Raw genomic sequence first — 27714 nt, forward strand, 5'->3', positions numbered from 1 at the left:
ATCAGTGTTTCTTTACTTTATTACATATTATACATAAAAAAATTACTCTTGAATCACTCTATTTAATAAAACAAAACGCATTAAAATCCCTTGCGTAGTTTTAAAGATCCAAGCATATATAGGGACAGACAGACAGCAGTAAGCACCTTTGTTTTATACTATATAGTGATATAATCAACCTACTTAACATATTTTTTTAATTACCTATTATAAAGAAGACTTTCATTTTGTTTGTGTTTTATGTTTTTTGGTCTCATTGACGATTAAAAGGTCACTTGTTGAAACTATAGAATTTCGATACAGCTGTAATAACATGTAAATAAAGTCAATTTCAATATAAATAGTCCCTAGAAGCGGCTTCGCAGATCTAGGATAATTAAACAAAAAGTTTTTTAATATAATACTAGCGACCCGCCCCGGCTTCACACAGGTGCAATACTGATTCTAGATATTCTATCGAATTTGTTTATTGACATCACATTCGAAAATTGTTTTTAAAGCATATTTGAGGATAAAAATTAAAAAAGATATTGAAATAATTTCGTTTTCCGTCTCGCGTTTTTAAATTTGGACCGATAAATATTGTTTAAATATTGACAAATATCCAGTGTTTAAACGTTTTTATAAAACAAAATAAAAAATTGATTTGAATTTATACTTTTTTTTTAATAAATTTTTGAAGATACATTTTTGAAAAATTTTGAAAAAATCTAAAAAACGTGATAACTCAAAAATGGTTAATATTTGCACCATGCATATGGGTGTCAAAATTATTGCAAATAGTCACCTCTATCACTTCCTAACGGGAATACGTCAAATTACCAATAACCCTGTATATATATTATTGAGTAATTTTTCATCCAGAGTCGAGATGGCCCAGTGGTTAAAACGCGTGCATCTTAACCGATGATTGCGGGTTCAAACCCAGGCAAGCACCGCTGATTCATGTGCTTAATTTGTCTTTATAATTCATCTCGTGCTCAGCGGTGAAGGAAAACATCGTGAGGAAACCTGCATCCGACAAATTTCATAGAAATTCTGCCATTTGTGTATTCCACCAACTCGCATTGGAACAGCGTGGTGGAATATGTTCCAAACCACAAAGGGAGAGGAGGCCTGTAGCCCAGCAGTGGGAATTTACAGGCTGTTGTTGTTGTTGTTGTTTTCATCCAGAAGACCGCAATTGTGATTGAACGGGGTGATGCTTCTAGCACTCTTGTCACCGTTCCACGCGGTCACCATTTGTACAGTAACAATATCATTACATATTATAAAACAAAGCCACCCGACCGCGTTTGTCTGTATGTTCGCCATGAGCTCCAAAACTACTGAACGGCTATAATCCGATTTTTACTAATAGATAGACGGTTTTATAAGGAAGGTTTAAGTACATAGTTTATTAAGGTGTTTGTTTAAATAAGTTGAAATAGAACGACATAATAATGTCGTAATTACTTATAGCATGTTTAAACAGATTTAGAATTTATTGTTTGGACACATACTTATTTGTTTGTCGTTAGTGTGTTAATAAATTTAATACACGCCCTTGATATTAAATAAAATAATTATTAATAATATTAATATTGGGCATACAGGAACAACAGCCTGTAAATTTCCCACAGCTGGGCTAAAGGCCTCCTCTCCCATCAAGGAGAGGGTTTGGATCACATTCCACCACGCTGTTCCAATGCGGTTTGGTGGAATGCACACGTGGCAGAATTTCGATGAAATTAGACACATGCAGGTTTCCTCGAGATGTTTTCCTTCACCGCCGAGCACGAGATGAATTATAACACAAATTAAGCACACAAATATAGTGGTGTTTGCATGGGTTTGAACCCGCAATCATCGGTTAAGACGCACAAGTACTAACCATTAGGCCAACTCTTTAATCATAATTAGTAATAATATTAGTATTGGATATATTGTTTTTTTTTAATCTTAATGATTAAAAAAGAAACATTTTTAAAAAAGTTTTTTTTTCTAATGGAAAATGCCACCCACATAGTGCATATAAAAGGTTAAATTTAACAAATTGATTAATTACGTCGATTCTTAAAAAAACCATCCACTAATTTGTACAAAACATGTGCGGGTCCTGATGTAGGGTCAGCGAGGACACTATTACAAGCTCCCAACTCCCCGCAATAATTGATTAAGAGTAGAACCATTACTTGGTGGTAGGGCTTTGTGCAAGTCCGTCTGGGCAGGTACCACCCACTCATCAGTTATTCTACTGCCAAATAACAGTACTCAGTATTGTTGTGTTCCCGTTTGAAGGGCGAGTGAGCCAGTGTAACTACAGGCACAAGGGATATAACTTAGTTCCCAAGGTTGGTGGCACATTGACGATGTAAGGAATAGTTAATATTTCTTACAGCGTTATTGTCAATGGGTCATGGTGACCACTTACTATCAGGTGGCTCATATGCTCGTCCGCCAACCTATTATTTATACCATTTGAAAAAAACGAAAAGAAATTCTATCAGTCTCATTTTGACCAAACCCCATTATTAAATGGTACGTGTCTTCTATGTTACATACACTATAGTTAGGTGATGGTGTTTTACCCATTAGAAAACCAAATTTATTTAATGGAATGTGGCCGGAACGAAGCCTGCTCATATTAGCTCCATCAAATCAAACAACAATCACATATACAGGCTTATTGGTAATTCAACGTACATCCGCTAGGAGGTGATAGGGGTGACTATTTTGAATGAATTTAAAACCCATATGCATTATCCAAAAATGAACCATTTTTGAGTTTTGTCAAAAATGCAACTTTAATAATTTATTTTGAAAAAAAAATATGAATAAAACATTATTTTCTTCTGATTTATAAGTTAAAAAAAAACGGTTATGTTTTTTCAGATCTGCAGAAAAAGTTTCATAATGTTTTTTTCTTTTTTTGGTTTTTAAGGCATTTTTGAGGAAAAAAAATAAAAATAAATATGAAATCGTTTTCCGAAACCCATTTTTAAATTTGGGCTTATAATGATTGTTTAAATATTTACAAATATCCAGTGTTTATTCGTTTTTGTTTTTAGAAAAAATTTGAATTTTATTGATATTTTTTTCTAAAAAATTTTTATTGTACATACAATTTTTAATATATTTATTATTATTTAAGAAATACTGATAATGAATGAATATTGGTCTGTTTCTATATATATATTTAAAATTACATAACTTTAATATATACTTAAATCTTTTAATCAAAAATATTTAATAAACGAAATATTCATTAAAATAATTCGAATTTTAAAAAGAAAGTAATAATAATTAAGTAATTAAACATACATTTGTTTATTAATAAATAATCAACGTTTCGGAGATGAAATATTAAAGCCACACATGTGTATAAATTAACTTACCATATAACGACTGCTGGCAGTGGAAACATGATCGATACTAACATTAGGAACCATACATACATCGTACAATTAATGTTTCAGTAAAAACAGTTGAAGTACATTCATTTTCTTAAACCTCGTGAGTAGAATCTAATCGAAGTATGTTACGAATATCGTAGTATATGTAAACTATTAGCTAGGAGATCTGCTACATTACACAACAGCAGTGGCGGATTTACAAATCTGCCGCTAGTAGGCTAGTAGGCTATTCAATTTTTGCCGCCCCTACGTGTTTTGCAACATTTATGATTTGTGTTCTATCGTCCTCATTATGTCGGTTTTTTCCCATTATTAGTATGATTATAAACTAGGTGATATTTCTGTCAGTTACTAGATTATTTGTCCAACCCGCTATGTAGTGACGAGTCTACGGATTACGGACGTAATATGTATACATAAGTTATTTTTTTAATTTCTGTAAGATAATAACAAATTTGGACTAAATTGGTCGCCCCTCTAAATCTGCCGCCCTAGGCCAGCATTAGCCTATTGGTAAATCCGCCACTGAATAGCAGCCTGTAAATTCCCACTGCTGGGTTTAGGCTTCCACTCCCTTTGAGGAGCAGGTTTAAAACATATTCCACCACGCTGTTCCAATGGCAGAATTTCTGTGAATTTAGACACATGCAGGTTTCGTAATCATCGGTTAAGATGCACGCGTTCTAACCACTGAGCCATCTCAACTCACACTAGAAACAACTGGAAACATGCTACGCATTAGGAAGTATCATAGTTATTGGCAAAAATGAGATTTTTGTACTATAATCTATTAAAATATAAATCACACATCATAAGTAGTCTAATATTTTTCATTTCATTTTAATTAGGAAAAATCTAAAAAATATTTTGAATACGTAATTATTTTCTTTTTACTTTTTAGTGCATATTAATTTGTTTTGAAATAGTGTTTTGTTTGAAGTTGGGTTTTTTTACACACGAAAATTTTTAATATTTTTAATATTTTTAATATTTTTTTTAAACAAAATTTTCTATAGTAAACTTCATCGAATAAATTAACCAAATATATTTTCTATTATAATATTTTATCGTGAGAAAATGACCTATTTTAATTAAATGTTTAATGAAGTAGAATTTATTTATATGCTTATTTTTTCGTAAATTCTTTGTTCTTGTAATTGTGTAATTCTTTGTTTTTCAATATAATCCAAGGAAAAATATTCAACTCATACTTTTGTTATAAAAAACTGATATTATATACGCGGCCTCTCAGGCCTCACATCGGCTAACTTTACAAAAAATGCATGTCGGTGCTTAAAAGTTAATACAAAAAAAAATATTTGTCATTTTTATTTTGTAAAAAACAATAAAAAATACCTAACATTAACAAGTGCTTAAAAACTAATGCATATAGATGAGATAGTTTCAGATTTGTAAATAAAACAATCATTTGTTAGTATTTAAATTTATATTCAACTTATTTATCATCTATCTTTTATCTATTGAACTTTGCATATTATATAATTGGTCCTATACCTAAAGGTTGTATGGAAGCAATCTTATCTTCATTAATAAGGTCGCCTGAATCGTAAATGATTTGGAATCTATCTATTCTACGCATATATTACTTTTAGTAAATTATATTGTAATAAATAATATAAATAAATAGCGTCTCATAATCTGTTAATATGTCATCTGAAGTTCTAAATAAAGAGAAATGAATCTTCTTAAAAGTAAATTTCTGTAAATAATTAGTTAACATAGTCTTTAGTTGATAAACCATTTAACAACCAACAAAGCCAAAATAAATTGTATGCTTTTTCCGAAATGGAGACTCTCCGCCGAATTCTTTCGTTTTGAAGGCAAGAGTCCGGAGATGAATTTCTTACTGAGGCAAGTATCATTAAGTGATCGGTTCTTGATGATGCATGCGTAGAAATGTGCTGAAGCGCGGGGCGTTCTTTTGAGACCAGGATCTTTGAAATCCACTTCATAGAGACCAAATTTGGAGCTGAAAGGAACAGGAGAAATTGGAGAAGATTAGTTTTTTTTTTAGCTATATATGATTTATTTAAGTCGAGATTAATCGTGGAATACAATATGAGCTTAAAACAGGCTCTATAATGTTTGAATGAGCTCGGTTTGTGATTTTAAATTGAGCACTTATGACTGCGAAGAAAAATAAGAGAAAAACTATATACATGTGTTAAATGAAAATTGCTGTGTATCATCTTCAGCAACATTGTTTTTTGTGTTGTTATGTAAGCTGAAAGGAACAGGAGAAATTGGAGAAGATTAGTTTTTTTTTTAGCTATATATGATTTATTTAAGTCGAGATTAATCGTGGAATACAATATGAGCTTAAAACAGGCTCTATAATGTTTGAATGAGCTCGGTTTGTGATTTTAAATTGAGCACTTATGACTGCGAAGAAAAATAAGAGAAAAACTATATACATGTGTTAAATGAAAATTGCTGTGTATCATCTTCAGCAACATTGTTTTTTGTGTTGTTATGTAAGCTGAAAGGAACAGGAGAAATTGGAGAAGATTAGTTTTTTATTTAGCTATATATGATTTATTTAAGTCGAGATTAATCGTGGAATACAATATGAGCTTAAAACAGGCTCTATAATGTTTGAATGAGCTCGGTTTGTGATTTTAAATTGAGCACTTATGACTGCGAAGAAAAATAAGAGAAAAACTATATACATGTGTTAAATGAAAATTGCTGTGTATCATCTTCAGCAACATTGTTTTTTGTGTTGTTATGTACCAATTTAAAGGTGAGAGAACGACTATTATTACTGGCCTGACCTAACACCTTAGATATCAGTGTCTGTGGTGCATTACCGTTGTACGAACTTCCTTATACTTCTTACTTACTTTATTTTAGTGATCACTTACTTAGTGGTAGGGCTTTGTGCAAGTCCGTCTGGGTAGGTACCATTCAGTCATCAGATATTACCACCAAACAAGACTACTCAGTATTGTAATGTTGTTTGGCGGTTTGAAGAGTGAGTGAGCCAGTGTAAATACATGATGAATGGTTAATGTTTTTTACCGTGCCATTGTCTATAGGCGGTGGTGACCACTTACCATTCGGTGGCCCATCAACCTATACCATAAAAAACCCGTAATATAACGCACTGGGTCCTCTTTAACGATATGACATTTATAATAATGATATTGATATGCTATTGCGTCAAATGAAATATGAAAGGTCGAAAAACTCACGTATATCCTGCCAACCATTCGAAGTTGTCTATCAGCGACCACGCCCCGAAGCCTATTACGCTGACGTTGTCCACTTTAATAGACAATAGCACCTGTAAAATAAATAATTTTAGTAAAATTGTAATCTATATTAATATTGTAAATGTTAAAGTAACTCTGTCTCTCTGTCGCTCTTTCAAGACCATTGAACCAAGTCTCATAAAATTTGGTATGAAGCAAATATGAACACCAGGAAAGGATAAGATACTTTTTTGCCTAACACACGACAACCAACACCCTAAAACGTGAGTAAAGCCGTGGGCGTTTGCTAGTCAAAAATAAAACAGTAGGTAAGCAAGGTTTTTCAGGAATTATTTGCATTCCTATTTTTGTACCGCAGAAGAGGGCTATTCGTGCAATTTATAACCTGGGCCCAAAAGATTCGTTGAGATGTAAATTTAAAGAAATTAAAATAATGACTGATAATGTTATGTATGAACGCAAACACATAAATGATTTTCCCAAAAATTGTGACGTACATTCCATTAATACTAGGAACAAGAATAAATTTGTTACGCCTAGTACCCGATTACGCAGGGTTAGTAACTCTTTTTTGGGGCAATGTATACTTTTTTACAACAGGATCCCAGAAAACGTTGAACAATATTCAATTATAAAATTCCAAAGAATCGTTAAAGAGCGTTTGTGTGGTGAAGGATATTACAGCACTAATGACTTTCTAGTTGACTGCACACATTGGGAATGAGATGATCGCCTCCAGGCTGTTTCAAATAACAAGAATATATTTATTACTGTAAAATGTTAATTGACATTATATAAAAAAAAATCTCTCTGAGTTTCTTTCGCCGGTTCTTCTCAGGTCTGAGGTATTATATTCCGAACCGGTGGTAGATTTTCGACAATCACTAAGAAAGTGTAAACACTTCTATTTTGAATAAAGGTTTTTGACTTTGACTTTGAATACATGTAGAGTGAGGTCTAATACGACTCCTATGTGTCTTCCTTGCGGTGCGGCTAAGAAAAACATAGATATCTCTGTCGTGCGGAGGCCGTAACGTCTATTTGATATATTGTAGGAAAGTGATAAATATATTTACATGATGCCTATTGAAAACAGAATGCTATGGTGCACATACTTTAATACGGGGTCTCTTTGACAATGTACCGCTCTAAAGAAATAAAATTCGACCACATCACATCATCACATAATATCGAGAACTAGTTTCTTAAATGGTTCTAATAAGCACCGTATATATATATTGATATATTATGATAGTTTTCATACGATGTCTTACACGCCTCGTATGAAAAGTAAAAGAAATATACTGCAGCCATTAAGTGGGTTTTTTAGTTAATGTATGGATCTTGACCGCGAGGAATGGTGGTAAGAATGCTGGCTTTGAACTGTTGAATTTCCAATACTCTGGGTAACAAACGAACCAGCCCTCCTGTCACCAGTGGAGGCAATAAAGCGAAGTATTTATTTAATGGAGTGTTATTATTATTAAAATCAACCTGTTCCAAGTGTTTGTAATAGAAGTCAGCTCTATCGTAGTCTTCGAGGTCATAATTGTTCGTAGAGTAGCCGTTCTCTGTGATCAGGATATCTATGTTGCCATACTGTTCCTTTAACCACGCCATCTGTTTCCGGAGACCTTCAGGGTAAACCTGAAATCAAATCAGTATATGCGGTTTCAGTATATTTTCCTGTATGTATTAAAAATAGATCGCCAAAGGCACCTGAAGGCAACTGGTCAATACCACATATTGATATGGGACTCTAAAAATCAATGAACCCTTAAATCATCAATGCACCACCAATCGTGGAAACTAAGATGTAATATCCCCTGTGGTTATTATTTTTGCCTTTAGGGCAAAGTGTTGAAATTTTTTTTTTTTTTATTTGTTTAGAATACTTTATTGCACAACACATTACACGACAATGGCGGCCTTATCGCTTATAGCGATCTCTCACAGACAACCTTTGGTGACAGGAACTTAAGACGAAAGAACAGGTAAGTGCAAATAGAATTATGAGATGATAATAATTTAAGTAGACTAATATTACAGTATAATAATAAACTACACACAACTACATCCAAATAATACACATATAATAATATAATATATATCAAAATATATACATAATTATAAACTACATATGATCGAATAGCGGGAATATCATGAGCGGCAGCGATTCGGCTCCAGATTTACGTGTCATTACACGAGAAGAAAATGTAACAATACGAAAAAGAAAAGAGCGTGAAAATGATTCTGCATATTTTATAGAAGAATTGACGAAATTGCGCTGTGAAATACAAACATTTTTTGAAAAATTTGGGATAAATCAAAATCATAACAATAATAAAATCTTTCAAGAAATATCTGAAATCAAACAAGAAATAAAAACAGCCACAGAAAATTTAATTTTGGAACAACAAACATTAAGACAAGACTTAGAAAATTTGAGACAGAAAAATCTATCCATTCAAGAAAAAATTAAACAACTCGAAGATAATATTACTGAATGTAAAACTAATAACTATCCGTCCTCATCAATTCCGCTAACGCCTAATTACGAAAACATTACCTTCGAAATGCAAGATCGTTATAACCGACAGAAAAATATTATCATAGCGGGTATATGTGAATTAAATGATAAAAATTTGGAATCACGGCGGAAATACGACCAACAAGAAGTATTAAAAATAATTAATCTAATTTATAACAATCCTCCAATGCCAATGAAAATTATACGATTAGGAAAATTTGTCTCAGGCAGAAATCGAAATATTAAAGTTTGTTTCAATAACCAAGAAATAGCTGCATCGATTTTACTTAACCGTAATAAGCTAAATGACACTAAAATTCGTATATTTTGGGATCAAACACCTGCACAAATAAAATACTTTAAAAATTTGAAAAATGAACTCACACAGCGACAACAAAATGGCGAAACAAATTTAATTATAAAATACATAAATGGAGTACCTAAGATAACTAAAACGACTTTAAAAAACTGAATATAGATCCGATACCAACTGATTTATCTACGTCAAATGAACCCATCACACATCAAATTACTTACAACTATAGCAACGTTATAATGACGAAGAATTCTTTGAAATTTTTCTATGCAAATATGAGAAGTTTACTAAAAGAAGGTAAAATGGATGAACTGAAGTGTAATATTAAATCTTTTAAATATACAGTACACTTAATACTTTTAACCGAAACTTGGATAAAATCAGAGAAAGATGCATGTACTCTTAAAATTCCGAATTACACACATTTTTATAACCTAAGGACTGATAGCATAGGTGGAGGAGTATCAATTTATATACACAACGATCTAACGCACTCAATTACAGAAGAAAAATATATCGATGGAAACAACTATTTGTGGATTTATCTTAGTAAATATGCCTTACACATTGGACTTGTATATAAACCTCCAGCAACGAATACAGAAAATTTTTTGCAAACTTATTCCGAGCAATTAGAAAATAGAAAGAGATCGATTGTATTTGGTGATTTCAACATAAATTTATTGAACAATGATAAATTCTCAAAAAAATATAATAATATTTTACAACAAACGGGATATGAAATTTTAAATAAAATAGATGTTAACTACTGCACTAGAGAAACAGAAACTACAAAAACAATTATTGATCATGTATGTACAAATATTAAAAAGGATTTCCATTTGGCCATAATAGACTCTCCACTATCAGACCACAAGCAGATTTATTGCGAGTTAAAAATATATAAAAAGGAACCAAAGAAGAAATATAGCTATGAAGCGATTAATTACAATTTACTGTACAGAGATATGTGTGTAACAAATTTTTCAAATGCGGAACATGATTTTAGCGTGTTAGAAAACTATATTAAAACTCAAATTGATAACCATAAAACAATTAAATATAAAATACAAAACTTGCCCCAAGAAGACTGGATAAATAAAAATATTATTGAAGAAATCAGCAAACGTAATCAGTTATGGAGAGACTTGAAACATGATCGCAATAACACTGATTTAAATAATGATTTTATTTGGACAAGGAATCATGTTGGAACTCTAATAAAAAATACTAAAGATAGATATTATTTTGCTGCTTTTATGAAAACTTACAACAAACCAAGGCGAATGTGGAATTTAATTCATAACTTAGCTACCAATAAGAATAAATGTAGTGTTGTTCCCTCAAAACTCATAATAGATGGTAAAACTATTGATGAACTCCAGGACATATGTGAGTCTTTTAATATATACTTTTCTTCTATCGGTCCAATCTTGGCAAATAACATACCACAGAAATATCACAAAATAACATCATTCATAACACATACACAACAACACCCTTACAGTTTAAATGAATTTAAGTTATCTTCAAAAATTGAAATCCAAACAATAATTAATAATTTAAATGTTAATTCAAGCTCAGGTATAGACAATATTACAACCAAATCATTAAAATGCATTAACAATTTAGTGTGTGAAGATTTAAGTCATTGTATTAATAAATGTATTAAGGAAGGCGTATTTCCAGATTCTCTAAAAATAGCAAAAGTTAGCCCTATTCATAAATCAGGTGGTAAAACTGATCCTGGAAACTACCGTCCAATATCTGTCCTACCAGCTTTATCGAAGGTTTTTGAAAAAATTATACATGTACGTTTAAATAACTATCTTAAAAATATAGATTTTTTATACAAACAACAATATGGTTTCCGAAAAAATTCTAACACACTATCTGCAACAATAGATTTAGTTAATAAAATAAAAAATAATATTGATCAAAAGAAATTAGTTTTAGGTGTATTTATAGATTTAAAGAAAGCGTTTGATACTGTGTCCCATAACATTTTGATAAATAAGTTAACAAATATTGGTATTCATGGGTCAGCTTTAAAATTACTTACATCATGCCTTACAAACAGACAACAAATAGTTAAGATTAAAAACATTAAAAGTACACCAAAAATGATTACCTGTGGAATACCTCAGGGATCTATTTTAGGGCCTCTGTTATTTTTAATATATATAAATGATATCAGTCATCTGGATTTATCCGGTGAAGTATCGCTCTATGCAGATGACACGTGTTTATTTTACTTTGAAGATTCTATTGAAATTTTATTAGCAAAAGCACAGAATGATTTAGATAAATTACATGAATGGTTTCAATATAATTTACTAACTATAAATATTGAAAAGACTTCTTTCATGCTTTTTCATGCAAAAAATAAAAAAATTCCAAAATTTAACCCAATAATGATAAATAATCAGACTATTAAACAATCAAATGAAGAAAAGTATCTTGGCCTAATCCTAGACCCTAAGCTAACATGGCAGGCACATTTAGACTACTTGCAAGGAAAAATAAATTCACTCACTGGGGCAATACGTAGATCGTCGCGATGTATACCACACAAAATCCGTATTATAATATATAATTCACTTGTAAAGTCATTATTAGAATATCTTGTTGAGATTTGGGGCAGTGCATATAAAACTAATATAAAGGATCTACAGATCTCGCAAAATAAATTACTAAAGTCATTATTCCATCTTGATTACCACATGTCAACCAAAGAATTATATAAACGTACTAATGTATTATCAATTAACCAGTTATACAAATTTAAAACATGCATATTAATTAGAAAAATACTAACAAAAACAATACACACACAAATAACGTTTAGAACTAAAACCTACAAACATTACACTAGAAATAAACACAAACTTGAATTACCCAAGACCAGGACGAAATATGGAATTAAATCTCTACAGTTTGAGGGAGCAAAACTATACAATAGCTTACCTAATGAAATTTTCAATGAAAAATCCTTTACGATCTTTAAGAAAAAATTATTATCTTATTGTAAAAATACTTAGATTAATTACTCTTGAATTGTATAAGTCGTTACTACTGTACTAAATTGTCAGTTAAATTATTATGTAAAATATCTCATTTAAGTGAACATTGTATGTTCTTTATGAGAAAATAAATTCTTAAACCACATATTATTTCATACTTACATACATTCTTGGGATATGGACAGATAATAGTTTTTCAAGCGATGTTTAAAGATGGTCAAGGATTTCGATTGCCGAATATCGTTGGGTAGTGCTTTCCAAAGTTTGACGGTTTTCACAGTAAAAGAGCTACTGTAAGTTTGAGTCCGGCTGCAGGGCGTTACAAGCTTATTATCGTTACTAGAACGCAGGTTGAGTATACTGTCACACCCAAGAAATTTGAAGCGTTCTTTCAGGTAAGGTGGTGTATGTTCAACATATAACAAAGAGTAAAGAAGAGATAAGGCGTGCAAATTTCGTCGAAGCCTGATTGGCAGCCACTTTAACTGAGACCGATACTGCGAGACATGATCGAATTTACGCAGACCAAAGATAAATCTAATGGCTAAATTCTGCAGTCGTTCTAATTTGTTTAGAAGGTTCTCAGTTAAGTCAGTGTAGCATGCGTCGGCATAATCCAATATTGGAAACAGGAACGAATTGGCTAAGTTGATTTAATTTGATTTCATAGAAGTATTTTTGCTAGAGGTGATTGGGGCTTATTTTGGTATGGAAAAGTGATATGACTATATTACCGGTAATATCTTAGAATATCCATAGTATGCGTTAGGCGGCTGTTCCAGTATGCCATATAATTCCGGCGCACCAGTTAAGAACCAGATACCGGGGTCCTCGCCCGGTTTAGCTGCTCTTATCATATTTGTCGTGTAATAATTTACGCCTAAGAAATCAGCTGTTCCTGGAACATTAAAAATAATATATAAGTTTATATATTTAAGTATTTTCATATTTATATTATTGCCTCGACTAGTCAGGAGGTCTGGTGCATTTATTTTGCCCAGAGGATCGGAATTGCGATTTAACGGAGAAATGCTGCTAGCATTCTTACCTCTGTTACACCAGGTCAAGATTTATACAGTATCTATTTTTATTAAACAGTTTCTATAGTCCATGTATTACATACAATTACATACAAAAACCTCTCGAACCAAATAAAAAAAGACGCATCAAAAACCATTGCGTAATTTTAAAGATCTAAGCATGCATAGAGACAGACAGCGGTAAGCGACTTTGTTTTATACTATGAAATGATTCTTAGGTTAATAAAGATAACTTGTTTACATTAATCGATACAAATAAAGAACGACTATTCGCTGGTATGAAGTATTTTCATTATTTCGTTTTTGAAATTGAAATTAACTGTTATTTTGATAACTTAATAAGTTCAATACAAAAATGTGTGGTTTGTCATTTTAAATTTCGGCACAGTAAAATAAGATATATATAAAATAAACCTTTGATATATAATTTCTCCTCTTCAGTGAAGGCAGGTAGCCTAGACACATTGTAACCCTGTTTACGGCTGTATTTCAGCATCGCCTTTTCCGTGGACGGCGGCCAACCGCCATTTTTGGAGAATATTGGGTAGGCATATCTGCCTGCCTGCAAACGTTAATATTGATATTATCCCAGTTGCCTCGACTTCGTAAGGCTGCAACAAGCATATTTTATTAGAACGAATCTAATTTAAAATAATGTAGTAATCCAACAACTCAGCGGATCTTTTTAAATGACATTTTATACAATTCATGTTTTCATATATAGTAGTAAATATATTTTCGATCGAAACAGCCTGGAGGCTCTCATTAAAGTTAGCACTAAACTACGATTGTTGTAATTTTATTAGCACACAAACGTTCTTTAATGTATCTTTTAAATTTTACAATTTTAAAGAGAATATTGTACGTATATGGTACCGCATGATTTCGTCCAAGCTCAGCGAGTTGTTCGTCCTCCGGGGAATAGGGTTCTATCCACATGAGGTTATTTGCCAGAGATATTCGACCTGTAAAGTAATATATATATTGATTATACTCTCACTTGGGGGTATCAAGTATATTAATTGATAGAATCAGTGAGTTCGGGAACCTGTCTTTTCTTTGGTCTTCTTTCTTAGTGATTTCGGGAGACTTTTTTTATGTTATAAGTAGGCGGACGAGCATATGGGCCACCTGATGGTAAGTGGTCACCATCGCCCATAGGCAATGACGCTGTAAGAAATATTAACTATTTCTTACATGTTCAATGTGCCACCAACCTTGGGAACTAAGATGTTATATCCCTTGTGCCTGTAGTTACACTGGCTCACCCACCCTTCAAACCGGAACACAACAATACTGAGTACTGTTATTTGGTGGTAGAATAACTGATGCGTGGGTGGTACCTACCCAGACGAGCTTGCACAAAGCCCTACCACCAAGTGACTTTGTCGTTTTATGGTGTTTCTTGTTATACAAGTAGGCAAATGAAGGTCTAATGACTAGTGCTCATCACTGCCGATAAAGATTGGCGCTGTAAGAAATACTAATTATTCCTTACAACACCAATGTGTCGTCAACCCTGGGAACTAAGCTGTAGGTGTACTTGTACGTGTAGTTACAGCGTTGCACAACAATCTTATATATTAATACCGTAAGCCGATTTTTATTGCAATGATTATGGGAGAGCTGCGCATAAAAATAAGTTATGGTCTTATTTTGAAGACCTTCAGCTAGTTACAGAAATATACGAAATTGTTAAAATTTAATAAATAATTAAATCTGGAGAGCGGGAAAAAGTTACTGGCCGGTTAGCGAGCAGCACTATACAGCCATGTATGTATAAAATCTATATCTTTATTAATTGGGTGCGTCTCAACAACAGTCAGTTAATTTCCCACTGCTGGGCTTCCTCTCCCTTTGAGGAAAAGATTTGGAATATATTTCACGACGCTATACCAATACGTGTTGGATGAATACACATGTGGCAGAATTTTTATAAAATTAGACACATGCAGGTATCCTCACGATGTTTTCCTTCATAGCCGAGCTCAAGAGACTCACTAGTACTAAATATTGTTAATTACCACTCGAATATATAATTAGTGGTTTTATCAAAGTTTGTTATAACATACCATAATATTTATGTCGAAACTCCTCTTCGAATATCCTGTAAGCTTTGGCATGCGCGAGCAATATGTACTTGTTGCATAGATACGGAGCGAATTCCGGTTCTTTGATGATCGGTGCATAGATTCCAGCGTTGTAACCACAGTCGCAGACGACGTTGGCCTCGTTCACAGTGAGCCAAGTTTTGACGCGATCAGCGTAGAGAGAGTAGAGAACCCTCGCGTAATCACCAAACCAGTCCACGATGAGAGGATTTGTCCAGCCACCTTGAGATTGGAAATATTATCATTAAAACGTTGTCGGCGGTGTAATTTTTCTTTATTTTCTCATTCCTGCAGTAGGCGTTTTAGATCTCGTATGAAAACTATCAGAATATCAGTATGGGACTTATTAGACTTAATGTGATGTGATACGATGAAATTTAATTTTTTCGCTGTATTTGCAATATTCTCTCGATATAATGTAATTGTTTTGTTGTTGATTATTTAGAACATCTCATATCAATGGGAAATTTAGTAGTTATTTTCACAGCCGTTTTATCTCTTTCTCATATATCGCACAATCTTAAATTAAACAATGACAGGGCGACGTCTAAATTTGGATGTCATCACCGATAGTTAATTCAATTATCCGATACACAAAATTCGGATATCGCCTATGCCCATACAATGAAAAAAATAAGATATAAGAGATAAAGAATAAGGAACAAGAAATAAGGAATAGCGGAAAATAGCGATTGCAGCACCGTTAATCAATTCATAATTCAAAAATAAAGAATAAGTAATAAGAATAAAATTTTCGCCGCGGTGGGAATTTGTTTCTTATTTCTTATAGGCAGCCAATCCCAGGGCATTTTTTCAACGAAGTGTCGTAAAACTAACAGCAGCACGTAACTAGTAACAGGTATTCAACCGCTGTGATTGGTTGAATATTGTACCCTATAGTGTTTTGGTTGCTGTGCTATCCTTTATTTTTTCAACCGACTTCCAAAAGGAGGAGGTTATCAATTCGTCTGTATTTTTTTTTTTTTATGTTTGTTACCTCATAACTTTTCACTGGGTGGACCGATTTTGATAATTTTTTTTTGTTTGAAAGGTAGTGCTTCCCGTGGGGTCCCATTTTTTTTTTATTTTTTTCCGATGATGGTATCCGTATGAAAACGACATAAGTCTTAAATTTGCATTATGTATATGCGCGACAAATAGGTGAATAACTGAAAATCACGTTAACCAATTTTGATAATTCTTTTTTTATTATAAAATATATACTTCAAGGGTAATTTGGTGAAAGTTTGGTAAGGTTCTGAGCACAGGATCCATGACAAAGTAACGGAACGGAAGGGAACGGAACAATTCTGAGGAGCACGTTAGCGATACTCAGTCGAATCTTTTATTTATAAGTTATTTGGATATTTGAGTCACCTTCCGTAATGTGGTTATGTTTATGTAATTATCATAGTCGAATATTATAATCAACTAGCTACCCACCCCGGCTTCGGACGGGTGCAATACTGATACTAAATATACTACAGAATTTGTGTATTTACGACATCACATCGCAAACTTCTAAAATTATCAGTGTTTCTTTTCTATATTGTTCATGTATTATATACACAAACATTCCCCTTGAATCACACTATCTTTTAAAAAAAAACCGCATCAAAATCCGTTGCGTAGATTTAAAGATATTGGGACAGAGAAAGCGACTTTGTTTTATACTATGTAGTGATGGAACTACTATACGGCTCGCAGTTAGGGTGCGATATGGGGCAGAATTTCTTACTATCTTTAATCAAATTTTGTGTATGTGATGTGATGTCATATGATGTACGAAATATAGTTGGTCTTTTTCAAAGTTTTTTTGCTGAGTTCGATTACAGCTCTTTCGAGGGATCCTTGTAGTTTAATTTGTATTAAATCCGCATTTTCGAAAGTCTATTTTTGCTTTATTCGCAAGTTTCCTTTGAAATTGTCCTAGAAGTAGTTTCTGACTCATATAAAAGGAACGCTTAATCTATCCATATTAAAAAAAATTAGTAAGTCAACATCAGCTTCACTTAAAATCAAAAAATAAATAAAAATTTTAACAAAAAGAAAAACCGACTTCAAACAAAACACTATTTTAAAACAAATGAATATGCACGAAAAAGTAATAAAAATAATTGCGTATTCAACATACTTTTTAGAGTCTTCCTAAGTTAAATGAAATGAAAAATATTAGACTACTTAAAAGTCGATTAACGATTATATCATGTAGTTATAATTATTGTTATATTTGGAGTCGGTGTCAGCCAATAAAACCCTACAGTATATCTATCAAAGCACAATACGAGAACACTTTAACAAATATGTTTTTTACAAATTACCTTTTACACAATAATATACTGGATCAATCAAGGGGCTCGTATCGCTTCTTTCTTTTGATTGTTGGGGCAAGGGCACCGTGGCTGACACCGGCTCCAAATATAACAATAATTATAACTACATGATATAATCGTTAATCGACTTTTAAGTAGTCTAATATTTTTCATTTCATTTAACTTAGGAAGACTCAAAAAAGTATGTTGAATACGCAATCATTTTTATTACTTTTTCGTGCATATTCATTTGTTTTAAAATAGTGTTTTGTTTGAAGTCGGTTTTTCTTTTTGTTAAAATTTTTATTTATTTCATTGTGTAATGGACTTAGTTTAGATCGCTCAATCCTAAGGAATTAAGGATGCTTCACGACACTATTTATTAATACTAAAACATGTAGGAGCACCTCATAACTATGTTGAATTAAAAAATCATAGGAATATATCCTATAGATCGTGAATCTTGCCATCGCGATGTAGAAATTTCTCTAATCTGACATAACGCCATCTAGTAACTGTAAGCTGCATTAGTTACGTATGAGTATACAATTAGTATTGTCATTACATGTTTTTGAATTGTAATCGTTAACTTACCCATATCTTGAATCTTGACTGGCAGCTCCCAGTGGTACATAGTGATGATGGGCTCTATGCCCTCATCAAGGAGGCCGTTTATGAGGTCACTGTAATATTTTGCACCGGCTTTGTTGATTTTTTTGAGAAAACCATTGGGCAGAATGCGTGGCCAACTTATGGAAAATCTGCAGAATAAACTTGGTATCAGAATAAGGAATTATCGAGCCAGGATCACAACTTCCATCTTTTACCTGGACTCAGGAATATTGATATAAAAAACAGTGTATTTGTGCTTTACATACATACATATTTTCACTATACATGCCATACCGGCAAATTGGCCATCTGATGGGAAGTAGGCACCACCATCCATAGACATTAGCACTGTAAGATATATTAACCATTTCTTACCTTACCAATGGACCACCGATCTTGGGACTTAAGATGTTATGACCTTCGTGCCTCTAGTTACACTGGCATACTCACGCTTCAAATTGGAACAGAACAATACTAAGTGTAGTTGCTTAGCTTGGCTACCCTAAATGGCCTATAACCGTGATAATATCAATATAGTAAAAAATGTACTTTGTTGGTCCTCCGCCAGAACTCTTTCAAATCAACTACAACAAAAGCAGCCTGTCAATTTTCCACTAGGCAAAGGCCTCTTCTTCCTTTGAGGACAGGAGGAGAGGATATTCCACCACACTGCTCTAATCTTTCGAATCCAATAAGAATATTCACGGCATGGAAATTATTGGTTTTTGCGTACATATTGGGCTCCATCAGAATCAAAATCAAAATATATTTTATTCAAGTAAGATATTTAAGTGAAGCTACCACCACGATTGGCTGTTTTCCAATGTGATAAGGCGTAGTAGTCTAAATGCATTAGGTGAACATAATCTTTGTTTTTTTTTTTTTATTACAAACCTTTGAAATTAAGCTGAAAACATACTATAGAAAATTCTAGCTAAGTTTAAATACCTAGTAACAGCCTGTAAATTCCCACTGCTGGGCTAAAGGCCTCCTCTCCCTTTGAGGAGAAGGTTTGGAACATATTCCACCACGCTGTTCCAATGCGGGTTGGTGGAATACACATGTGGCAGAATTTCTATGAAATTTGTCACATCTCGACCTAGAGCTGAGGTGGCCCAGTGGTTTGAACGCGTGCTTCTTAACCGATGATTGCGGGTTCAAACCCAGGCAAGCACCACTATATATATGTGCTTAATTGTGTTTATAATTCATCTCGTGCTCGGCGGTGAAGGAAAACATCGTGAGGAAACCTGCATGTGTCTAATTTCATCGAAATTCTGTCACATGTGCATTCCACCAACCCGCATTGGAACAGCGTGGTGGAATATGTTCCAATCACTCTCCTTAATGGAAGAGGAGGCCTTATCTCAGCAGTGGGAAATTTACAGGCTGTTACTTTACTTTACTTTACTTTTTTTAAATACCTGTAAAACTGAAGTCCCATTTCCTTAGCAACTTTAACGTCTTCGCGCCATTTGTGATAAGAATCGGCAGCGATGTCACCTGTTGCATTTTCCTGTATTTTTTCCGGATGCGTGTGAATTAGACGGTCCCAGATATGTTCGCCTTTACCTGTAAAAATGCAAATAAATGTTGGCTCATTTAACAATGGTTTCAACACAAGCTGAGTGGTTTACCAATTTGGGCATCACATTCTTTCCTGTTTTTCGTCATTTTGTATATTTTTTATTTTATTTTATGATTTGTACAATGTGTATGTCCAAATAAAGAGTTTTTGATTTGATTTGATTTGTAATATAACTGGATAATAGAACAAACAATTTTTAAAATAACAAGGATAATCTATAACATTGGTCAGAATTATTTACGACAAATGCTGGCTCGCTTTAAAAAGGTCCTATGTTCACTCATTGAAGTATTATAGTTTCGTTGTCATCAAAAGTTCTTTAGGATGTTCTATCATTGTATTCTCCGTGGAATGCTGTTTAGAAAATTAACCTTTTTATTTATTTTCATTTGTCTCTCTAGATATGTTATCTTCTTTTAGTGTACCTGAATGTGCCAAGCTCAATAGTATCAGTATTCCTTCCATTGGAAAGCAAGTGAAACCTTTGTTCGTGATAAATTGATATTCCATGGTTTATCATTTATTTAGGCTTATAAGAGAAAGGGATTATGTAAGTGAAAAGTTTATCTATATTTGGGCACACACTTGAACATATCAAGTCTTCTAGACACACTGCATTGGCAATAATGAAGCTTGTAGATATAATATAAATGTTAGTAATATTCCCTGGTTAATATGACTCACCATCAGCGTTCCAGCCTCCTTCTATTTGATAAGCTGCTGTGGCGGCTCCGAATTTAAACTTCGGAGGGAATTTAAGGTCGATACACCATGTAAGTTGCAACAGGGCACTGTGTCGAAATATACAAATATAATGATCATGATGATGATAATTGATTGCATTCGAATAATATGACTAGATGGTTGGTGACAATTATTACTTGATGATTTAATAATATTTATTTTTTGTTATTTGAAGATCCTTGGAGTTGTGGTGCAAAAGGTTTTATCAAAAGTATACACCACACTACATTATAGCATTCTTGCTACCATTCCCAAGGCCAAGATACAGTAACTATTTTTTATTCATATTTGTATATATTTAAGGGCTTAACGCTAATAACTGTTATGGAAATAAATGTACAGCCGGGGTAATTAAAGGTCTTGTCACTTTGGACTATTTTCGTGTGCTCAGTATGAGCGATAATCTGCTTTACCGATCGAGAATGACATATTGCATCGCAATTATTTGATGTTTAGATTCAAAAGGTACTAAGAGTTTAAGACTTGATAAAGTAATAAATTTGAAAACTGTAATTAATTCTTATATTCTGATGTTTATATTATGATAATTCTTTGGGTAATGTTTTTCTTTATCAGAACTCATATACATTCGGATCGTAAGAAGTATTAACTATTCCTTACATCACCAAACATTCACATCACCTTTGAAACCGGCTAAGTTGTTAGTGCGTTTTCTTTGTAGTTACATTGGTCATGCACCCTTTAATCCTCTATTTAATAATAATAATGATGAGCTGAGATGGCCCAGTGGTTAGAACGCGTGCATCTTAACCGATGATTGCGGGTTCAAACCCAGGCAAGCACCACTTATATGTGCTTAATTTGTGTTCATAATTCATCTCGTGCTCGGCGCTGAAGGAAAACATCGTGAGGAAACCTGTCTAATTTCATCGTAATTCTGCCACATGTGCATTCTACCAACCCGCATTGGATCAGCGTGGTGGAATATGTTCCAAACCCTCTCCTTAATGGAAGAGGAGGCCTTACCCTAACAGTAGGAAATTTACAGGCTGTTACTTTACTTTTAATAATAATAAATTAAATACTGGATTTAAACTGACATCGAATACCTACTTTTAAATGCACTACAATATGTTAATAACTGCTAAAATAAATAGCACCAGACTGTTCTAGTAATTGTCATACCAAGTTAAATATTGTAACGCATATTGAATACGTTATGTAAACGTCGTAATTACCTATGAATAACATGTTTAAACAGATTTACAGTTTATAGTTTACAATGAAATAAAATTAAAACAATCCCGCCATTCAATTTTTTGTTCAAGGTTTCGAAATATTAAAAATATTTTGAATAAATGCATAGTTTTTTACATTATTTTCTTCATCAGAAGATTGTATTCTTCCAAAAGCAATACTATTGTTGTGTGATCACTTAGACTTTAAATTACCCATGAACAGTCAGAGTAAGAAAACCTTCGTCCGTTTTCAGTCTTAAACTCATAGTACCTTTTTTCTTAATTGAATTGGTTGGCGAACGAGCATATGGGCCACCTGATGGTAAATGGTCATCATCACCCATAGACAATGACGCTGTAAGAAATATTAACTATTTGACTATTCCTGACATCGTCAATGCACCACCAACCTTGGGAACTAAGATGATATGTTCCTTGTACCTGTAGTTACACTGGCTCACTCACCCTTCAAACTGGAACAATATTGTGTACTGTTGTTTTGCTGTAGAATATCTGATGAGTGGGTGGTACCTACCCAGGCGGGCTTGTACAAAACGCTACCACCGAGTAAAGCACTAAACTGACAACTGCATATAAAATTAAACTTACATAGTTTGATAATTTTGTTCAAACTTGGACTACGTTTAGTTTTATATGAAGATGTAATCCTTTTAATTGCGTAATTACTTAAATTATATATAAATACAAATTTATATTAAATATGATATCTTCTACTGAATTTTCAAAATATGTTAATTAATTCCTTTATCCAGTCTTAAAATCTTAGTACCTTTTGAATCTAAACATCAAATCATTGCGACGCAATATGTCATTCTCGATCGGTAAAGCAGATTATCGCCCATACTGAGCACATGAAAATAGATCTTAACTATTCTTACTAACTAACTAAACATACTTAATAACTTCTTCGTAATAAATATTTTACAAGTATTATAATTTGACTATTTATACATATTTGTTAATTTGTTAGAATCTTTGTTGTGGGGCTATATCAGTTACCTTCCCTTATATCCGGCCCTGTATCGTTTATTTATATTGACACTGTGAAATAGTTAATACTTGGTCATGAGCATGGATGTGGATGGATATAGAGGTAGAGGACGACCAAAGAAACGATGAATGGATTGTGTGAGAGACGGTATGGTTAGAAAGAATGTTACTTGTGAGATGACGTACGATAGAGAAGTATGGAAGGAGATATTCTGTGCCGACCCCAAATAAAATTGGGATAAGGGCAGGAGGATGATGATTATGAGAGATAGTTAATTATATCAATGTAGTCTGAAAGTTAACTGTTTATCGTAGTCGATTCAAAACGTAAGCTCTTCATATTATTCCTAGATGTCTGAATAAAAACTCCTTGCACTACGATCTTCAAAACAAATTTGGGTATATATGCACTTCTTAACAGATTCTGAATTCGTTCTGTGTCAACTATCGGCGATATTGACATCATTCATACAAATAAAACTAATTTTATAAAAACATTCCAAATATACATATATGTAGTTCGATTTAATAACTTACAGTAATATATTTTTTTCACCTAATATTCTAATTTGTTTTCGAATTTTTCATGCCTTCTAGCATCATCTTTGTTATGTTAATTTGATTTTACATTTTCTATAGGTTAGTTTGGTTTATATGTTTGAAGGTCAATGTTGATACACCTTTAAGGACGTATCACTTTGTATGTTAGCTATATCAATTGTTAATTCTAATTGTTAACTAAAAAAATAAAATAATTAGTAATTGTTGCTTTTCAGACAGATGGTTCGGGATATAATTGGAATCTATGCTAACAGACAATAAATGTAAAAGTCCTTAATTAAGAATAAGGTTAGTTATAAGTAACTGTTGTTTTTGGATCGGAATAAAACCTTTTTTAACAGTTTTTGTTTTTTTTAAATGGCAGTAAAAATAATTAATTACCAATGCACAAAACCTTAAAATATACAAAAATTGTAGCATAATACGTGTACCTTTTTTGTAAAACTAGAAGTATTTAAAACGAGATTATTTGTTTTTATTTGAATCTCGATATTTCGACTTTATCTACGAATGTCTTGTTCACGAGAATACAAAAAAATAAGCTATAGAAACAAAATTGTATAGTTTTGTTAAGATAAACATTTTTAAGTAAGAATTTGAATAATACAGTACAAGTAAAAATAAGCTATTAAATTTCTTTGACAAAAAATACTTTCAACTTTGACGACCTACGAGGTACCGGGTTCGATTCCCGGCTGAGTCGATGTAGATTATCATTAGTTTTCTATGTTGTCTTGGGTCTGGGTGGTTGTGGTACCGTCGTTACTTCTGATTTTCCGTAACACAAGTGCGTTTGCTACTTACATTGGGATCAGAGTAATGTATGTGATGTTGTGTCATATTTATTTATTATTTATTTATTTATAACTTTACAAAAGAGAGTAGTTCGATCTGTTTTAATCTCGGAGCTAGAGACTACTTTTGGGATGTTTTATTGCGTCAATATATATTAACAACAATATTATGTATATTCACAGTAACATTGATCACTTTGATAGAATCAGTGATTATCATTATACGTGCACAAAACGTAAGGATACGCTTATAACACCAAGTTTCCAACTCCGTAAAGTCAATAAATCCTTCTTAGGACAAGATATCCGTTTCTATAATAAAATTTCAAATATATCTTTGGTGAATTATACATTTAATTCTTTTGTAAAAAAAAGTCTAAGCATTTAATACAAGATTATATAGACGACAAAAAAGCGTGTGCTAATGCTTGTTGGCTTCTAGGCAGGATGTTATATGGATGTATGTAAATATAGGATCGAGCATTTTAAATACACTTTTTATTTAATAAATAAATACTAGTTTGAGTATCTCCTTAATTCGAAAATGTATATACAAAAACTAGAAGTGCAGTTATCATATCAACTATAGCTGTAATAATAGGTTGGGGAAAAAGTTTCTTCGTATTTTATATGAAAATTCAAAAAGTTTTTTTTATAGTTTATTTACATTTGACTAAAGTATGTAGGTGCCATCTTGTTCCATAACTTTTCGTCATCTTGTTGGTAGTGACATGATCCCATTGCTGTAAAAATTTTGGGGCTTCTGATCGAAAAACTGCGACAAGTGGTTTTGGCAGTCCTCTCGTGATGTTAACCTGACACTGCCTAAGGAATTCTGCAGAGACCGAAACAGATGAAAATCTGAAGGTGCAAGGTCAGGACTATACGGCGGATGCATTAATACCTCCCAGCCAAACTCTCGTAATTTTTGTTGAGTGGCTAAAGATGTGTGAGGTCTAGCGTTGTCATGGTGAAAAACCACACCCCTTCTGTTGATCAATTCTGGCCGCTTTCTCTCAATTTCTTGCTTCAATCTCATCAATTGTTCGCAATACAGTTCTGAATCGATGGTCTTGCCGGGCGGTAACAGCTCATAATGAATGATGCCCTTCCAATCCCACCATACACACAGCATTACCTTGTTGCGAGTTAATCCGGGTTTTGCCACAGTCTGTGAATTTTGACCGGCCTTTGCCCACGATCTTTTTCGCACGTTCTTGTCGTATGTGATCCACTTTTCATCACCAGTTATCAGCTTCTTCAAAAATGGTTCGGTTTCATTACGTCGTAATAAAGAATCACAAATGAGTACACGGTTCATTAGGTTTCTTTCAGTGAGTTCATGAGGCACCCATATATCGAGCTTTTTTGTGTACCCAGCTTTATTCAAATGAGTCAAAACCGTTTTGTGGTCAATTGCCAGTTCTTCAGCTACATCGTAACTACTAATATGCCGATCTTGCTCCACTTTTTCAAAAATGGCATCAATTTTGTCCGTAACAGGGCGACCAGAGCGAGATGCATCTTTGATATCAAAATTTCCGGCTTGAAAACGCTTAAACCAAACTTGCGCTACTCTCACAGATACTGCATTAGGTCCATAAACATCACAAATTTTTTTCGCGGCTTGAGTTGCATTTTTACCTTTTTATAGTAAAATTTTAAAATGTATCGAATTTCTTCTTTAGATTCACTCATTTTAACAACAACAAAAACAAATGAAAATCACACAAATTCCTAATTTGAATTTGGAAGTGCCTTCTTTAAAATTCAAACTTTTTAATGATACCAAAACCAGCCAGATACAAATGGTATAGCCAAAGAGATTTTATTACAAGTTCATACATACTATATGCGAAAAGACTTTTTCCCCAACCTAATATTAATTAATTAGAACTTGTATTAGCTTGAATTAGTTGAGATAAAATCTCATCTATTATATATATTAAAATTGCTGTGTCTGTTTGTAATATGTTTGTATACATGTTATATACACCATTTTTTATATTTTTGTCTCTCTGTTTGTTTTTTCCGGCTAATCTCAGGAGCAGTTACCTTTTGACAGCCCAGTCACTGACAGATGTAATAACGAGTAACTTAGGCTACAGCAATAGAGACCTATGTTAAATTCAAACGCGAAAGAAGTCGCTTGCACGGCTTGCCTGTACCAATAATAATAATGCGAAAATATGCCTGTCTGTTTGTATATTTTACCATTGTACTTAGTTTTCGCCTCTAGTTTAAAACAAAACAGCCATCAGGTCAAAATTAGATGACGCGGTAGCCGAGGCAGCCTCGGGTAGGGAGAATAACCTCGACAGTAAGGGCGTGCTGGAAGAACCCTTATCAACAGCCTGTAATGTTGCCACTGCTGGGCGAAGGCCTCTTCTCCCTTTTGAGAAGGTTTGGTTATTCGAATAGTTTAAAATAATCTTGGTAATTAACGATTTAAAGTTGCTTGTGAGACCTAATTAATATATATTGATATTTTATGTACATATGTTTTTGGGAAACCGTGTCGTAAGGCTACCGTTAATCCACTGTTAAGGTAATCCATTATTTGTGGAATTATTAAATCTGATTATATATAGCACAAGCCTTATATATATCCGAATATGAATTAAAAATAGTTACTAAGTATATAACTTTTGGACGCGTGGAATGGTGGCAAGGATGCTAGAAGCATTAATTAATGAATTAATTAATATGTAATGTTAAACTAAAAAATATTAATCATTATTTTATTACTTATTATATTTTAATGTTATGTGGAAGTAATAGATAAAAAATAACGAGTTCTTACCTTGATGGGAAATTGGTATTAAGTTAATAAAAAAAAACAATATTACTTATCAGGTTTTATCAATTACAAATTCTTTAAAATATATATATTATCGATAAGGTTATTAACATATTATTAAAGAAAAAAAATCATAATTTTTTTTTCATTAAAATAGTTGCCATGACTAAAAATATAATTATTTCGTAACTAGTTTACTGAAAAGAAAAGATAATCAAAATGACTCACCCTAATAGGACGACTGTGTGTGGAAGAAACATGATCATTACTAAAAGATTATAATACAGTACATTCGAATTTTAAACAAACCAAAACTTGTTTGTAGATACAGTGGTGTCCAAACTTAGGCCCGCAAGATTTACTAATCCGGCCCTTGAAAGACGCCTGACAGCATCTAATCACATGCGTTTCTTGGCTGTACCTGACCTTACCTTGACCTTAG

The 27714-nt window shown here is 32.9% G+C and overlaps 2 protein-coding genes across 2 annotated transcripts; one reads left to right on the plus strand and one right to left on the minus strand.

Annotated features, from left to right (window-relative positions):
- Nucleotides 1-4823: 4823 nt before the first annotated feature.
- On the minus strand, nucleotides 4824-27607 carry LOC124539977 (myrosinase 1-like). Its single transcript, XM_047117354.1, has 11 exons — nucleotides 27501-27607; nucleotides 20848-20954; nucleotides 20000-20147; nucleotides 18558-18724; nucleotides 15613-15873; nucleotides 14417-14505; nucleotides 13955-14102; nucleotides 13235-13398; nucleotides 8126-8278; nucleotides 6611-6702; nucleotides 4824-5385 (listed from the first exon to the last, which is right to left on the minus strand). Exons 1-11 carry the CDS (start codon nucleotides 27536-27538, stop codon nucleotides 5142-5144), a joined length of 1611 nt encoding a protein of 536 aa, XP_046973310.1. The 5' UTR covers nucleotides 27539-27607; the 3' UTR covers nucleotides 4824-5141.
- On the plus strand, nucleotides 8781-12650 carry LOC124539974. Its single transcript, XM_047117351.1, has 2 exons — nucleotides 8781-10772; nucleotides 10803-12650. Exons 1-2 carry the CDS (start codon nucleotides 9717-9719, stop codon nucleotides 12516-12518), a joined length of 2772 nt encoding a protein of 923 aa, XP_046973307.1. The 5' UTR covers nucleotides 8781-9716; the 3' UTR covers nucleotides 12519-12650.
- Nucleotides 27608-27714: the final 107 nt, after the last annotated feature.

Source organism: Vanessa cardui, chromosome 24 (genome assembly GCF_905220365.1).
Source record: "Vanessa cardui chromosome 24, ilVanCard2.1, whole genome shotgun sequence".
Lineage (NCBI taxonomy): Eukaryota > Metazoa > Arthropoda > Insecta > Lepidoptera > Nymphalidae > Vanessa > Vanessa cardui.

Excerpts from the sequence above, each read along its gene's own strand:
- LOC124539974 (XM_047117351.1), top strand. The coding sequence starts at position 9,717 with ATGACGAAGAATTCTTTGAAATTTTTCTATGCAAATATGAGAAGTTTA. Across the intron at positions 10,773-10,802 it reads AACCAAGGCGAATGTGGAAT|AAATGTAGTGTTGTTCCCTC; the intron begins TTAATTCATAAC and ends ACCAATAAGAAT.
- LOC124539977 (XM_047117354.1), bottom strand. The coding sequence starts at position 27,538 with ATGATCATGTTTCTTCCACACACAGTCGTCCTATTAGG. Across the intron at positions 14,506-15,612 it reads GTTTCGACATAAATATTATG|GTCGAATATCTCTGGCAAAT; the intron begins GTATGTTATAAC and ends ATTACTTTACAG. Across the intron at positions 5,386-6,610 it reads GAATGGTTGGCAGGATATAC|CTCCAAATTTGGTCTCTATG; the intron begins GTGAGTTTTTCG and ends TGTTCCTTTCAG.